Source organism: Chinchilla lanigera, unplaced genomic scaffold (genome assembly GCF_000276665.1).
Source record: "Chinchilla lanigera isolate Chin_1 unplaced genomic scaffold, ChiLan1.0 scaffold00065, whole genome shotgun sequence".
Classification (NCBI taxonomy): Eukaryota; Metazoa; Chordata; class Mammalia; order Rodentia; family Chinchillidae; genus Chinchilla; species Chinchilla lanigera.
In genome coordinates, this window is record NW_004955466.1 from 1,538,823 (window position 1) to 1,555,743 (window position 16,921).

General features: G+C 50.6%; 1 protein-coding gene across 1 annotated transcript; it reads left to right on the forward strand.

Annotated features, from left to right (window-relative positions):
* Positions 1-2,544: 2,544 nt before the first annotated feature.
* Positions 2,545-7,795, forward strand: Zfp36l1 (ZFP36 ring finger protein-like 1). The gene is made up of 2 exons (XM_005399050.2): positions 2,545-2,749; positions 5,087-7,795. The coding sequence occupies exons 1-2, from the start codon at positions 2,693-2,695 to the stop codon at positions 6,044-6,046; spliced, it is 1,017 nt and encodes a 338-aa protein (XP_005399107.1). The 5' UTR covers positions 2,545-2,692; the 3' UTR covers positions 6,047-7,795.
* Positions 7,796-16,921: the final 9,126 nt, after the last annotated feature.

Consider the following 16,921-nt stretch of genomic DNA (forward strand, 5'->3'; position numbering starts at 1 on the left):
GCCCGGCCCGCGCCGCGTGACGCCGGGCGCGCGAAGGGTTAAGGGCGCGCGCACCCTCCCCTCGGCTCCCTCACCCTCGGAAAGTCCCTGAAATGACGTCTCAACCCGACAATTAAAAAAAAAGGGTTTAATTATAGAGCCAGGCTCGGGGAGCTGGAACTAACCCGGGCGGTCGGCGGGGCGACCAACTTGGGTTGGTAAACAACTTGGAGGGAGGCGGCCGGGGCCTGGGGAGCGGGGGAAGCGGGGCGCGGGAGTTGGACTGGAGGAGGAAATTCGAGGAATCGCCTTTCTTTCTGGAAAAACCACTTTTTAGCCAGCCTGGGGCGCCGACGCCCGGGATGGTGCTCCCGGCCCGCGAGGACAGCCGGTGGCCCCTGGGGACCGGCTGGGGTCCCCATCCTGGTCCCCCCCACTGAGCTCGGCGAGCCCTCGAGTTAAAGACCAGCCAGCCCTTCTTAGGGGCTGGGGGGGAGGGGGAGACCGAAATAGCTTCACATCGGAGCTCAGACTGACCTTGTGGTTTTAACGCGCACCTTACTCTGTCCTGAAATCTGGAACTCATTACCTCATCGCCAAGAAACTGCACGAAGCCCCCCGCCCAACACCCACTTCTTGAAGCTGGGGGGAAAACGAGCAAACATCGCTTTAAGAAAGCAACCTATAGTCTTGAATAATCTAAATTGAAGTGGATGGAAGTTATTTCCCTTTCTGGCGCTTGCCAGATTTCAAGAAAAGATGTAAAATGGGAGCAGGGGGTGGGAAGAAGCAACAGGCGGCTGGAGGCAGCGGCGGGTTAAAATGGGGGCGATCAATGCGTTAGAGGAGACAAATAAAAGCAAACCCCGCTGGGGGAGATCACGTAGGTTCGTGGCTACAGAAAAGTGTGTTTCGCCAAGTTAAAAAAAAAAAGGCAACTGGTTCCTTAAACAGTTGTGATTTGGGAGGTTTTTCTGGGTTTGCCCGGAGGTTGACGAATAAATAAGAAATGTAGTAAAAAGTGGTGTGTGTGTGTGGGGGGGTGCGACTTGAGCTCTCCGCTCCGCCTGCCTCGTCCTTTCCAAAGAAACGTGCTCATAATGGGGTGACCTAATTACATCGCAATGGAACTCGCTCCCAGCGCTCGGCACTCCGGTTTCATAACACCCGGCGGTCTGGAGTGCTGGGAAGCAGCGCGCGAGCCCGGCCCGCGACTTCCGCCCGCGTCTACACCGCAGCGCCCCGGCGGGCCGAGGCGCGGGGAGCGGCCCGGGGACGCGTTCGCAACTTTGGGCGGATGGGGAGGGGGGAGCCCAACCTAACAGGAAATACGCCCGGATTTGATCGTCTTTGAGGGACTCGTCATTCACCGCGGGGCCCCTCAGTTTTGGGGACCCTATGCCACCATGGGGTCCCGCCCCAAAACAGGGCACAGCGACAAACCAGACGTTCCGTTCTCGCGGGGGCGAGCGACCAGCAACAATAAGTTAAAAGTGTCGCCTCCCCCACTTATTTACCTGCGTTCTCACCGAACTTTTGTCCGCGGCTCTCGCGTCTGTGTGTGCGCGTGCGTGGGGTGGGGGGCTGCGCAGAATTCAAAGCGCGCGTGGAAAGTGGATCGTTGCTCAGGGGCGTGGTTTCTTGCCCTTGCGGGGCAGAGGAAGGGACTTCTATGAAAGATTCAGGGTTTTCTGTAATAAAAAGTTTATAAAGATTGGGTGCGTCAAAGAAGCCCCGCGCCTAGTCCCGGGCCGGGGTCTTAGCTTTTTTTTCCCTTAACGCAGCCCTAGATCGCGGGCGGGCAAGCGCGAGTGTACACGCGTGCTGCGCTCAGTCGCGCTGCGCCCGCCCCAGCCAGGCCAGGTCCTGCGGGGTGTAAAAAAAGTTTCTCTCTTCCCTCCCCTTCCCTCGGCCGGCTGAAAGAAAACATAAAACTCTAGACTTGAACGTTTGGGGCGCTCCTGGCCCGGCCGGGTTTGCAGAGGGGAGCCGGGCGTGGACCGAGAAGTCAGGGAAAGGTGAATTGTGCGGGGACTTGGAAAAGTTTCAAGGGAGAGCGGCACAAGATGGAAACCGCAGCCCGGGCACAACAGGACAGGCTCCAGCTCCTGCTTGCAAAAAGAGAAAGTCGAGCCCGCCTTCCTGCCCGACAAAAAAACAACAACACAACAACAAGCACCCCGGAGGGGGTGGAATGAGTGATGTCACTGGGCCGCGCGGCGAGGCTGACAAAGGGGGCCCCTCCCCCTCTGCGCCGCGCGGCTCGGGGAGGGGCGCCCGCAGCGCGGGGGACTCGAAACTTTTCCTCTTTAAGAAAAAAAAAAGTTGCGCGCGGCCCGGAGTGGTTTTTTTTTTTTTTTTTTCCGCCTTCTTTCCTCGTCTCCCCTCCCCCCTCTTCCTTTTGAAAGTTTCTTTCCTCCCCCCCCCCTTTGACCGCATGGCTGATTCAACCTCAGTGTCAATCAACTTTTTTTCTCCGGTTCCTTATTTAAATAAAGTTTAAAGCTCCTCCTTTCTCCAGCCCACCAGAAAAAAAAATCTGAAACTATAAATTGGGCTTTGCGCGCCGCAGCCCGGGAGAGTCAGAAAGGAGAGGGGCGTGAGGAGCAGGCGTGTGGGACTCCAGACCGGAGAGCCGGAGGCTGCGCCTTCCCCGCACCGGGACCTTCGCGACGCACCGCATCCTCGCCCCTGCCCCGCGCGAGCGCCCACGATGACCACCACCCTCGTGTCTGCCACCATCTTCGACTTGAGCGAAGTTTTATGCAAGGTAAAGTGGGGCGGAGCGTTTGCTTTTTAAAAACTCCTCTCCTTTTCCTTAAAAAAAGCGAAACAACAGCAACAAAAAAACTACCCGAAAGTTTGGGTCTTGGGAAGCAGAGGATGAGAGGAGAGTGGAGGGAGATGGTGCTTTTCTCCCGCATTTTCCACGCAGTTTGAAGGAATTTGGCCCTGTCCTCCACGCCCTTGGAGTTTCTCAACAGTTTCTGGCGGGTTTACATGTGAATCTGGGGAGCAGAGTTTTGGGGGACGAGGTCTGCCAGGCGGGGCTACCTGGTGGACTGGGTCAGGAGTGTGGGGTAAGTTTGGGGCGACTTTTTCGTCCTTTATACGCTGTTTGCGCCGGGCCTCGCTGCTCTGCTCTTCCGTGTGCGCCCTGGGTGTGTGCGCCTGGGTTCGAGTCTGCCCAGCACCATTACTGGCCTGTGGGCTTGGGGTTCGGCGGGAGTCTCGAGGGACCATGTCGTGCTGGCAGATTTTCCCCTGTGCTTTTGGGGAGCCAGGGATTTGCGAGGAAGAAAAAGGTCGAGGGTTGTGATTGAAAAAGATGTCGCAGAGCGAGTTTGCAGTGCGCCTGGTGACCGCCGCGTCTCTGCGGGCTTCCTCCGCTGTAGCCCGCCGCGCCGCGAACTTGGGTGGAAGTGGGCTGACCAGCTTACCTGTGTTGGGGGGCGCGGTGGCACCTCGTTTGGGGGTCGGGGGACAAAATGTTGTTTGAACTTAAGAATCCCCGCCTATAAGGATTTCATGGAGGCCTCCCGAAGCCGGATAGCTTGCCAGCCGGTGTTGAATAAAACTTTTTAAACCCGGAGTGGTCTAGGAGTGCGTTTGAAGTATACATAACAAAAGCCTATGGATGTTGTTAAATGCTTTCCCAGTCCTCTCCCCCCAGTTTGAAAGGGCGAAGCTGCTAGGCTACTTTTAATTGCTGAAGTGTTTAGCCTTCTCTTAAACACGTCGGGTCATGTTGCTGTCTTTCCCCAGCTAGCTGCCCCTGTCGGCACAGCTTGCCAAGGCCCCAGGGCTGCAGGGTTGGGGTGCAGAGACGCGGAGGAGCTGAAGAGCAACATCAAAAAATTGCAGTTCTCGGCCTCCTTCCCTCCCTCGCGCCTTCCTGAGCTCCGCTCGGCCGTGCTGCGGCACAGCTCCCGGGCCAGCCTTGCTTCTCTTGCCCGCTCTCCCGCTCTTTGATCTATTTCTCTCCCTCCCCTCCCTCCCCCGCAGGACTTTTTAAAATGAACCTCATTTTTGAGAACCGGCTCTCCACTGGGTTCCTGTAATCCGCTCGGTGGGGTGGTTGTGGTTGTGGTTACAGATTCCCGATCTCCTGCTGCTGATCCTAAGGGGCCAACTTTAGAATTTGCACAATGACACCCACTTGGTTGGGCCAAGAGCCAACTCCCAGGGGCCTTACTCGCGCCCTTTCCAAATCTTAGGTACAATTTGGGCAGGTGACTGGGATCCCTTTGGAACAGAACCCTGCCTGTGACGAATCTGCACCCCCCCATTCTGCTGTTGACTGCTCTGTGTGTGTGTGTGTGTGTGTGTGTGTGTGTGGTGGGATTGGTGCTTCCCTCTCCTTCCCATCTGCAGCTTTGCGTTCAAGATTAAACACTGGAGCTCTTATCCAAGTCTCACTTGCAGCCAGGAGACGAGTCCAAAAGCATTTTCCCAGTGAAGGGGGTGGGGAACGAGAGAGGCTGCCCGGGGCACCCCTTGCAAGAGCATAGAGCTCAGAGTGTTTTTAGGGATCACAACCCAGTCTCCCAGGCTCCAGACCAGATCCCCCCACCACCACCACCAAGAAAAAACACAGGCAGCCTGAAAACCTGTTGCAAGGAAGGGAACACTTCTGAGGGAGGAAGTTAGTCTTGGGCCAAGTTGTGGGGGAGGGGGCTACCAACTGAGCCAACGCTTTGCCTTCTCTCTGGGCTTTACCCATTTTTGCTAGGAGAAGAAAAATCTAGAGAAGTCTGCCATGTGTGAGCTGTTCTGAGTTGAATTTATGTGGGAGGTAAAGAAGTTATATTGTGTACATTTTAAAAAATTGTAGCTTTGGGGAGAGAGAGAGGCTATGAAGGCGCACTTCAGGGGTCAGCACAGAGCAGGAGGAATGTGTAATTTGTTACCCTGGCTGGGATTTTGCGGTTTCTTATGAATGGGGCCAAGATAAACCCAGGTGGCTGGTGTGTGTGGGAGAGGCAGGGGAAGGGGCTCTGCAGTAGAGGTGGGGCAGTTGGCTGGGGACTGTCCTTCCTGGGCACCCTTCCCCGGCCTGGTGGGCGTCACCTGTCAGTAACCTTGCTCTCTCCTCTCTTCCCTCCAGGGTAACAAGATGCTCAATTACAGTACTCCCAATACGGGGGGCTGCCTGCTGGACAGGAAGGCCGTGGGTACCCCTGCCGGAGGGGGCTTCCCTCGTAGGCACTCGGTCACCCTGCCCAGCTCCAAGTTCCACCAGAACCAGCTCCTCAGCAGCCTCAAGGGTGAGCCGGCCCCGGCTCTGAGCTCTCGGGACAGCCGCTTCCGAGACCGCTCCTTCTCCGAAGGGGGCGAGCGGCTGCTGCCCACCCAGAAACAGCCGGGGAGCGGCCAGGTCAACTCGAGCCGCTACAAGACGGAGCTGTGCCGCCCCTTTGAGGAAAACGGCGCCTGTAAGTACGGGGACAAGTGCCAGTTCGCACACGGCATCCACGAGCTCCGCAGCCTGACCCGCCACCCCAAGTACAAGACGGAGCTGTGCCGCACCTTCCACACCATCGGCTTTTGCCCCTACGGGCCCCGCTGCCACTTCATCCACAACGCCGAGGAGCGCCGTGCCCTGGCCGGGGCCCGGGACCTCTCCGCTGACCGTCCCCGCCTCCAGCATAGCTTTAGCTTTGCTGGGTTTCCCAGTGCCGCCGCCACCGCCGCTGCCACGGGGCTGCTGGACAGCCCTACGTCCATCACCCCACCCCCCATCCTGAGCGCCGATGACCTCCTGGGCTCACCTACCCTGCCCGATGGCACCAATAACCCCTTCGCCTTCTCCAGCCAGGAGCTGGCGACCCTCTTTGCTCCTAGTATGGGGCTGCCTGGGGGTGGCTCCCCAACCACCTTCCTTTTCCGGCCCATGTCCGAGTCCCCTCAAATGTTTGACTCTCCCCCCAGCCCTCAGGATTCTCTCTCGGACCAGGAGGGCTACCTGAGCAGCTCCAGCAGCAGCCACAGTGGCTCAGACTCCCCCACCTTGGACAACTCAAGACGCCTGCCCATTTTCAGCAGACTCTCCATCTCAGATGACTAAGCCAGGGTAGGGAGGGACCCCCTGCTCCCTTCACCCCTCTCCCCCACACCAACACCCCCACCTCCCTACCCACCCCGTTTCCCTTGACCCTACATGAACAAGGTTAAGCTCAAAAGGCCTCCCCCCCAGAACCTTGGAATATCCCCACCCTAATTCCCCCCACCCTCCCAACACAAGGACAAGTCAATCTGTCAGTAGCTTCTTCTGGCTTGAAACGCCCTCCCTCGACTTTATAGCCCACTTACCACGCATAACAGACAAGTCTCATATTTGTCAGTAGATGCCTTTTTTCTGGCTTAAGCCTTAAGTGCCAAATCACAAAAGAAAAAGCAGTAACAGTTTACAAAAGCAACTTAGTGCCTTGTAATCTAACTTTGTCACTGTGACTACATTACCTCTTCAGCACCAGGGGGCAACCATGGGCCTCCTGGGGCCTCTGCCCATTGGTGGGGGGGACACCCAAAAGCAGCAGCTCCCTCCACTGGCGACATGACTGCACCTTCCCTTATTTCTCCTGCACGCTTCTTCCTCTCTTCCCAGTAGAGAGTTGTGCCCCCCTCTTGGGAGAGTTGTTGCTGGGTTTTTGGGGAAAACCGTCTTGACATTCAAACCTTTTTCTTCCCAACATGAACCCCCGTTGACTAATCTTGCCTGGGTTTGTAGGTCTGCAGGAAGGAAGGCTGGAAAAGTGGACGAAGATTTTGACATAAGTGGGACTTTGTGATTTAACTTTTTCTTTTTTTTTTTTTTTAAGTGGGGAGGAAGGGGAGGCTAGATGGACTATAAGAGACTTGATTTTGGTGCTAAAGTTCCCCAGTTCATATGTGACATCTTTAAAAAAAAGTAACAAAAAAAAAGAGAGAAAAGCTAAAAAAACATGTTAAGGGGTGAGCAGTTAATGGTATTCATTCCACATACAATATCTGTGTAAAACGATTTCCTGTAGAAGTAGCTTTAATGGTTTTGCTCTAGAATACCGTAGGTCTACCCTTAGAGCACTCACGCCTTGCTTTTTTCCCTGGGTTTTAAACTTCATATAACTTTCAGAAATTGGAGAGCAAAAATTTTGCTTGTCACTGCACATCAATATAAAAAAGCTTATTTAACTTATCAAAACGTATTTATTGCCAAACTATGCTTTTTTTTGTTAATTTTGTTCATATTTATCGGGATGACAAATCCATAGAATATATTCTTTTATGTTAAATTATGATCTTCATATTAATCTTAAAATTTTGTGACGTGTCTTTTCCTTTTTTTTCCACAGTTTTAATATATTATTCTTCAACAACATTTTTTGTAACTTTACACTTTTTTTGGTTATTTTATTTTAAAAAAATGAAAAATTAATTTAAAAAAATGCAAAAAACTGTTGGATTATTTATTTTAGAAAATCCCCCCTTTGTGTTGGACTGCAAATTGAGTTTCTTTCTCTTTAGGCTTTTCACAGCTAGGACTGAGAATGTATGTAAAAGTTCTGTGACAGTACAGAAGGAAGACAACTTTTATGTATAGTTTCTAAAAGGGAAAAAAAAAAGAGAGAGAGAGAAACCCTTTGACTTTCACGTGCTCATCTCAAGACATTCCGCTCGCAGATTTGAGGTTCTGGATTCCAGGTTTGGAATTTTCCAATGTTAGTGTAAACAGAACTGGCACACAGACACATTAAGATGAATGTAATTATTACTCCTCTTGCTGTTCACTACCGTCGCTTTCTATTTCTCTTTCTTTGTGTGAATTTATTTAAAAGAAAAAAACTTTTTGTAACGACTATTTGCAGTTTAAAAATCAATAAACCCCGTTTTTCAAAAAACACTGATGGTGGCTCTGGTTTTATTTGGTTCATGAACTGACCTTACCTGTAGATTTTCCCCGGGGAAGCCCTGTACTGGTGGGACAGGCCGGGTTGGTCTCCTCACATAGCTAAACGTGTAGCGCCCTTCCCTCGCTGGAAACTGGCTGCTTACTGAGGGTGGGTGAGGTTTTGTGCTAAAGAGCCTGTCCTTCCTGCTGGCCTCACAGAAGACTGTCCAGTGTGCAAACTTCACTGAACAGCAAAGGCTGGCCTTGCCCACCTAGGTAGCCTCAGAGTTTAGGGTCCTTCCCCCTCTAGCCTGTATCTTCATCCCTTTGGGTGATGTGTGGGGTGCCCAGTGATGGAGGGATGTGACATGGCGCACCTGCAGGCCTGGGTTGGGGTGAGTTCTGTTGCTGGATGCTTAGGCTCATATTTCACCAGGGTCCTAGCCTGGCTTTGACTCACTTTGCGGGGGGCCATCGAGAGATAGGTATTAACACTAACACAAGTCATTGATGGTTCCCACCACCTTGGGCCTAGTTAACGTCTGACAGTGCAAAGTAGGTTGTTGGGGTCCCCTTGGTTAGGAGCACCCCAGCTAGGGCCACCTGACCACTAAGTGGAGTTTCAGCTGTAAGAAGAGTTGGATCTTTCTAAAATGAGGTTGCTCCTTGGGGCTGGGGGTGGTGGGGGGTGAGAGTTAAGCTGAATTTCTACCTGGATTCCACCAGGCCTTTCACAAAGGCAGTCAGCTCTTTAGCAGATATCTGCCAGCTCAGGGCTGTCCTATCTACATGCCGGACTCCCTGGCCAGTAGGTACTACAGGGGGCAGGGGTGTGAGGTAGGAAGGGTCTCTTTTCTGTTCCAGGGCAGGGGCTGGTGGTACAGGAAGGGGTAAAGCAGGCCTTTGGGGAAGCAGTGTCTATCTGTACACTTGTCCTAGGCGGGTAGTGGTAGTGGTATGTTATCTTTCTGATTAAAAGCCTTAAGCTCATTCCTGGGGGTATATGGGAACATACGGTGGGACATCTATTTCTCCCTCTTGTGACAATGATTGAGTTCAAGAGGGTCTACCTTCCAGCCAGCCCTGAATTTCCCCCTGGAGTTAGATAACAAAGATAGGCATTGGCTCCAGGCCTGGAGGGTAAGGTTGGCTGTAAAGGCAAGGGGAGGCTCCCTGTCGGCTGGGGAAGCTAGCTGTCCCTTGGCTTTAAACTCATCCCACATGTGTCGTTGTGGGAAACACACAAGCTCAGATTTAGGCCAAACAGGGCTAGGGTCTTGATCTTATAACACAAGTTACTTAGGAAAGCAAATAGCGGAATCCTTTTGGGCCCATTATTTTTCTAGGATAATTGAAGAAGAAGGGGCCTCAGCAGCCCTGCTGTAGGCTGGCAGGGAGTTGTGGGAGGTATGGGCCCAGAGCTGGCAGGGGACCTTCACCTCCACAGCCCACCAGAATAGTAACCACACAGAAAGAGCTGAAGGCGAGGCCTCCATAGAGGGAAGTAGGGTAGGAAGGGCCAGGTCCTGCTTTGTCAGCCAATTTCCTAGGCACAGGGCCTCCTCAACCCCCTGGCTGGGACCCCAGGGCGTCTCTGGTTTGGGGACCTGTGCAAGGTCTTCCTTGGGTAGGCCAGATCTCTATGGTTACTGGCGCTTGGCTGAGTGTCTTCTCTTGGAGCAGCTCAGAAAAATGAGCTAATCCTGAGTTTGATTCCAGGTGCCAAAAAACAAACAAACAAAAAATAGAGAGAGCAAGAGAAAGGAAGAAACAGAAAGAGAAAGAAAGAAAAAGAAAGAAAGAAGAAAGAAAGAAAGAAAGAAAAGAAAAAGAAAGAAAAGAAAGGAAGAAAGAAAGAAAGAAAGAAAGAAAAGAAAAAGAAAAGAAAGAAAGGAAGAAGGAAAGGAAGGAAGAAAGAAAAGAAAGAAAGAAAGAAAGAAAGAAAAGAAAGAAAGAAAAAGAAAGAAGCTATTTTAGCTACTGGTTGATTGCTTCCCTTTCCTGGCCTGGCCACCTCATTGTCAGGAGGAAGGTGAGGGTCTGCTGTACCTTAGTGGCACTCAGGAGGAAAGGACAGCCTCTGAGGACCAACAGAGAACCTGGGGCAGACTTAACACAGGTTTTGCGGTCAGCTGGATCATAAAACCTTGGGAGGATTGTAGCAGAACGAAGGCTCCCTGACATCAAGGACGAAGGCCAGGGCACACGTGCCTTCTCAAATGGCCCAAGCTTGGAACTAGCAGCTGCATCTTGAAGGGTTACCAAGAGGGTCAAGCGCACCATTAGTAATGACAGCTCTTTGTGCCCTGTAGTCCTCTGAGAGCTCATGACCACCTCATGGTGAAGCTTCCACACTAAGCCCATGCTACCTGTGGAGAATCTGGGGGCAGGGGGAACAGCCCGCTAACTTGTCACACAGGGAAAAAGTGTCAGGACTTGAGCACAAGTAGGCTGGCGCCATCGTCGCTGTTTCACCCCTGTGCTATCTAGTGTCATAGGCTGGCACGTGGAAGACCCTGGGCACAGTCCCTGGCACACAGTAACTGCGAGGGTTAGTTCCCTTCTCCCTTGGCCTTTGGTGGCAGTTCTGCAGGAGTGTGGGCAAACAGTCAGGTTGGATGATATCTGCATGCACCCCTCCCCCCAGTGTCATGAGCTCATAGCCCAGGAGGCCCTGGATTGGCGTGTTTGGAGGAGGGGGCCTGGGAGGAGGGGCAGGCCATCCTCTTGGACTTTCCCCTTCTCTGCCTGCTGGGGGTGGTTTCTGTTAATGATCAACAGAGCAAAGGGTGCCTGGGGCGTCTTGGGGAGTTGGCCCCTTGCCCTTCTCCCCCCAGGGTCTCCCACCCCTGCACGTAGCCAACCATTGAATCATGTCTGGCTGGCCTACCTGGAATGCTACCTGAGTTCAAGGGGTGAGGGGGTGGGGGGTTCCCTTTGCCGCCTTGCACGTGGCCGATCCCTGGGATGCAGAGAGCTGGGCAGCAGGGCACACCCTTCCCTTGAGCTCAGGTCAGCACCCGAGTCCCACCTCTTGGATAAAGCTTGGGTTACAGAGAAACCTGGCCTGAAGACCTTCAGTGTTCTTTGGAGAAGTCCCAAACGTTACCTTTGAGTTACTGCTGTGGGAACCCAGTCTGTATAGGAGCCAAGGCAGGGGTGGCCCGTAAGAGTCACTGTTGGCCAGTGGACCAGGATGCCACCTCCTCATTTGGGTTATTTGCAGTTGTTTCGAAATGTTGGCAAAACCCTAGTCTCAAGGTACAGGGCTGAGAGTGACGACTGTGCCTGGCTTGGGGTATGACAAAAATAAATATTGGCAATGGCTAAAGCCATGACAGTTTTCTCCCCACCTGGAGCTGGCTGTCCTGACTCCCTGTCCTGTACTTCAAGGAACAGGAGCCCACGACCACTTAGGGCTAACTCGTTTCTTCTGCCTCTACAACTCCAGGGTAGACAACTGCTTAGGAGTCAGAGAGGTCTGGGTTCAAGGCCCTGCTTGGTCTCAAGGCCGTTCTGTGTGCTCTTACACTACAGACTTAGCAGGCAGTTTATTTATTTATTTATTTATTTTTTTCCCGATACCGGGAATTGAACTCACGACCTTGTGCTTGCCAGGCAGGTGCTGCACTGCTGAGCTAAATCCCCAGCCCCAAAGTAGGCAGTTTAGAACCCAGTTTCTTCATTTTCAAAATAGGATGATGATGAAGAAGGAGGAGAAGGAAGAGGAGGAGGAAAAGAAGAAGAAGAAGAGGAGGAGGGGTGAGGGAGGGGAAGAAGTAGAGGAAGGGAAAAGTGATAATTACATATGGCTGTACTGTGTCACAGTCATCCAAAGGAATACTACACAGTCCCATAAATGGACAAATGACTGATGTGCAACAACAGGGATGAATTACGAAAACAAAGTTCAGTGAAAGAAATCAGCTAAGAGAACACATATTGTGTGAGTCCATCTGTACAAAGTCCCAAATCAGTCTACAAGGTTAGAGTCCCATGAGGAGATACAGCACGTATCTACAATTCATTAAGCTGTTCAGGGAAGACTTGGGCACTTCACGTACTTCAGGTACACCTCAAAACTAAGAACCTGGGCCTGGGGATTTAGCTCAGCAGCAAAGCGCCTGCCTGGCAAGCGCAAGGTTGCGAGTTCGATTCCTGGTTCCAGAAGAAAAACAAAACAAACAAACAAAAGCATAAAACTAAGAACCTGCAGGGCTGATGAGAGTGTAAATAATATACATAAGGATGAAGAAAGAAGTTCAGTACCTGGCCTATTATAGGAATTTAAACTGTGGCTATTTTTATAATAGCAGCAACTGGAGGGTATGAATAGTCCCCTATTCATAAGAGGAGAGAATGGGCTCAGAGTAGGCGAGTGATTTGTTCCAGGAGTGGGATTTCCTTGTAGAGATATGAATCCCGGCATAGTTCCCACTACCATGGACTGCTCCTTGTGAACAAGTATTGCTTCTACGAAAAAGCAAAATCCACAGTAATCCGGGTACACCTGAGTTAATCATCCACATCAGAAAAGAGTTTTTCTCTTTGCAGAGTCAAAATAAATCTACAGCAAGTCAGTACCTCTCAAGTTTTGTAGGAGGTGAAGGGAAGCTGGGTGTGAAGGGAAGAAATTGGTGTCTGGTGAAGCTCTAAGGGGCTCAGACTTTTGTTACACAGTCACATTTGATGTTGCCTGTGAGTGTGTGTTATCACTGGTTTCATTTTCCAGATGGGACAAGTCAGGCTCAGGGAGGTCATTGTTCACAGTGATATGACCCTATAGCATGTGGCTGGGACCAAGGACTGTCCGAGCCCAACACCAAGCTCCCATCTGGTACAGGAGACAATGTCAAAGGGCATCACTCTTCTCTGGGGACCCGCAGTCATAGAGGACACCGTTTTTTCTCAGCCCCTCCTCCCCTGAGATCGCTCTGTCCTAACTGGTCACCCATTCTGTGCCCAGAGAGCTGGGTCATGAGCAGAGGCTGGGCTTGTTTCTTAACCTCTCTTATAGGTGAACTAAGTCACTGCATTGAGTCCCCTGGCAGGTGCAGCAGCTGCACCAAAAACCAAATCCCTGTGTTGGCTGGGTTGGCACTTGGCTAGTGGTGGAAGAAACCCTATTTTAAAACTTGGAGAAACGTTGTTTTACCTGGTAAACAATCTGGAAGCTCAAGGCAATGCCGGAGGGGAGGCCTCAGGCCTCTTTCTTCCCTTCTTGTCAGTCTACCAGCCTCAGGGGCATTGGGGGCAACCAGGTAGTTAGCTCTGTCAAAATTTCTGACTAGGTAAAAGATAAAATAATTTTGGCTACTTTATGGCCTTTGACCTCTGCTTCTCTTGCAGCATCGTGCAGTATTGGTTGGGTTTGGAGCCTATGCTGCCTCCGCCTGAATAGAGGCTGATACATCAAACCCGAGTGATGCATGCCAACTCACAGGGCACTTTTTGTGCAGTCAGGTGTTCAGGGGAAATTTCTGGTGTGCAGGACCTCAGTGAGAAGGAGTCAGGGAGCTGGGCTGTCTTTTCACACAGGTGCACCACCGCCGCCGGAGGGCTGGGAGTCCATCCCCACATGAAGGCAAGCCAACGCAAGACACTGGCGCAGCCACTGGCCCAGTGACAGCCGGGTTTGGGGCTGGAAGCGACCAGTCCTGCCTTGGCTATCACTGATGGCCTGGCAGTCACTTCCCATTTCCAGCCTTTCACTTCCTTGTCCATGAAATACTGGGATTGTGCCAGAAAGTTCTTGTATGCGTCCATGAATAGCTTAGAAAGCAAAACACACATATTTTCCTTTATTGGAAATGCCCAAGTTCCTTTTCCATGCCAAAGGCTGGGAAGCTAGCAGGGTAGACGTTTCAGAAGCTCCAACCAGAGTTACAGACAGAAGAGAGGTGTGTTAACGATGTCAGGTGACTCACAGCTGAGTCCAGGACTCTAGAAATTGGCTGTCTGAACATCCTTTGAAGTGGTGGTTTTAAGCACTTTTATGAACTGTAGGTTGGATGAGAACACGTAAGTCATCCACTTGGTATGTTGTTGTATTTCTCCAAACACACTATTTCACACTAAAACACTGAGACAAACTGTCTTGCTTGAGGACCAGGCCCTGCATGTACACAAGCTGCTCTACGTCTATGAGCGAACTGGTTTCTATGACGTTCAGAGAGTGAGTTATGGAAGTTGGAAGTTCCAGAGAGATAGCTTTGGACTCAGTCCAGGGAAAATCATTTTTACAAGCGGGCCTTTGGAGGAAGTTAGTTTCCTGTTGTTGGGAATGGTCAAACAAGCTAGGTGTTACCCAGCCCCAGCCCAGACAGGGACACTGCAGATTGATTTCCGGACATCCTGCTCACAGCAGCCCCTCTTCCTCCCTCCCGTCGCACCCTTCTGGCTTAATATTTTAATATTTAAGTCTCTGAAAGTGTTATGTTCACTTAATTTTTGACTCATCTGTCATTGTCTCGCGGAGCTTGAAGACACTGTAGATCAGGGAGGCAGGGCTCCCCGTCCATCTCCTGTCCAGAGTGATGGCACTTAGCACATGACCAACAAGTGCTGAATGGGCGGGTCTTGCCATTGGTCCGGCAATCTAGGAGCTCATCATTCTAGGGGGCCAGGTCCTTCGAAAGCCTGACTGCTGACATGTGAGGGGCCACAGTGTCCCTTGGTTAATGAGTGGTGAAGCCAGGGGGAGGAATCAGGCATGTGACCTGTCACCGGCTGTGTGTCCTTGAGTGAGTCATCCGACAACCTTTTGGGGTCTCAGTTGCTTCATCGAAAGAGGAGATTGGGACTTGGTCATCTTCCAGGCCTGCCCAGCTGGGCTGCCTTGGGATTCAAGTACTCTGTGTTTGCACTCCTTGCTCTGTTCTTAAACTGTTTGCTCAGCTCTCTTCTATTAGGGGTTCTAGGCCTATTAAAACAGAATAGGGAGGCCAAGAGTAAATAAAGTGCAAATGAATCATTTTAAATTGGAAGGACTACAACTAGACTCCAAGGAAGCTGTCTAATTAATTAATCACCAGTAATATAGATTTTTCAATCCAGGCATAATTAACAATTGAGGATTTTTTTTCCTGATATACTTTAGCAGCCTAACAGTGTTCTCAGCCACAACAAACCTAATATAGTTATCCCTCAGAATCTTCAGAGGGCTGCTTCCAGGAGATCTTTGTTGATATTAAAATCTGCAGATGCCCAAATCTGCAGATGCTTATATAAAACGGCACAGGATTTCCATATAATCTACACACAACTTCCTGTGTACATTTGTTCTCTTTTTCATTCTTCTTTTTTTTTTGGTACCGGGAATCAAACTCAGGACCTTGTGCTTGCCAAGCAGGCGCTTATGCCACTGAGCTGTATCCCCAGCCCTCTTCTTTTGTGTTTTGAGACAGGATCTTGCTATGTATTCTAAGCTGGCATTGAATTCACAGTGTAGGGCACACTGGTTTCAAACTCGTGCTGATCCTCCTGACTCAGCCTCCCAAGTGCTGGGTTTACAGGCGTATGCCACCATGTCCAACTTCCTGTACATTTTAAATCATCTTTACGTTACTTATAATACCTAGTACAATGTACATGCTATGTAAATTGTGGTTAAACTATATCGTTTAAGGAGTAAGGACAAAAAAGAGCCTGTACATCATCAGTATAAGTGGAAGTTTTTGGAATATTTTCCAGACAGAGTTGATTGAATCTGAGGATGCAGAGCCTGAGGATAAGAAAAGCTGACCCTTTCCTCTGATGTTAAGTATATTTTAAATTTAGACTCGCTTGATACTTCCTTTCTTCTCTCTGGCCTCTCCAGAAATGGCTTAAGAGCCCAGATAGCTCTCTTTCCCCGTGGCAATGTGTAAAGTAAGCTGCTATCTGTGAGAACACTGAAACAACTTATACAGAACTGCAGGTTGGGACTGGTGTGTGTTGATGTGGGAGGCATGGAGATGGCTACATTTTACGCCGTTATGTAAGTTTTGTTGTTAAATACATTCCTAGAAGAGGTCTCCTCTTCCGCGTACTTCAGCATTACTCAAACACTGCCCGCAATAACAACAAATGCAAAATTATCTTTGTGATGAATTGGTCAACACACACAGAGGCACTGGGGAAAATGCAGTGTGAAAGGTGCCGCCTGGTTCAAAAGGGCATGGAGCGTGATCCTCATTCATAAACAGTTTCCATTTTAGTTGGGAGACAAGACACAAAGTAATGAAACTATCAATTAACCAGACGGGGTTTTGTACCACAGATAGCATTATGTATATGGACCCAATAAAATACTAACCTGAGAGTGGATAATTAGAGGGTAGTTCAGCTTGTGATGCCCTGCTAATTGGCTGGCACACTCACTGCCAAGGAGCCTGAGGAGGCGCGGGCCAGCACCTGTCCAGAGAGAGGTTTGCCCAGCTCTGGGATATCTGAGGAACCCTCTTACTGCCGAGAGCCACAAAGACGCAAGGAGCTGCATACAAATGATGCATGCAGAGCTGTGCCTCTCCGCGGCCCCATCATGGAGAACGCCGAGTACAGAGACCAGGGTGGAGCACAGGGAAAGATTGGTCTCAAGGTCGTTGCCTTGGGTTTAGCCGGACCACAGACCCATTAAAACATGCTGTGCTCTGCTCAGCACTTCTAACAATTTTGAGGCAACATTTAAAAAATCAAAAGTTTAAATAATATTTAAGCTGGGCGTGGTGGCACATGCCTGAAATCCCAGCACTCGGGAGGCTGAGGCAGGAGGATCGTTGCGAGTTCGAGACCAGCCTGGGCTACAAAGTGAGCTCAAGGTCAGCCTGAACTGCATAGCAAGACCCTATCTCAAAAAGACAAAAAAAAAAAAAAAAAAATTTAAACTTTTGAGGCAACATTTAAAAAAATCAAAGTTCAAATACTAATCTTCCTTGTACCATCAGCCATGTGGCTCTAAGTAGCAGATCTATGTGTCTATCTATCTATCTGCTGGGGTTGTGCCCTCCCATTTGCTCTGGTCCCTAGAATCTCCTGAATGTCCTATTCCTCTAATGGTAGAAAAAATATTTCTCTGTACTTGAATATTTATCA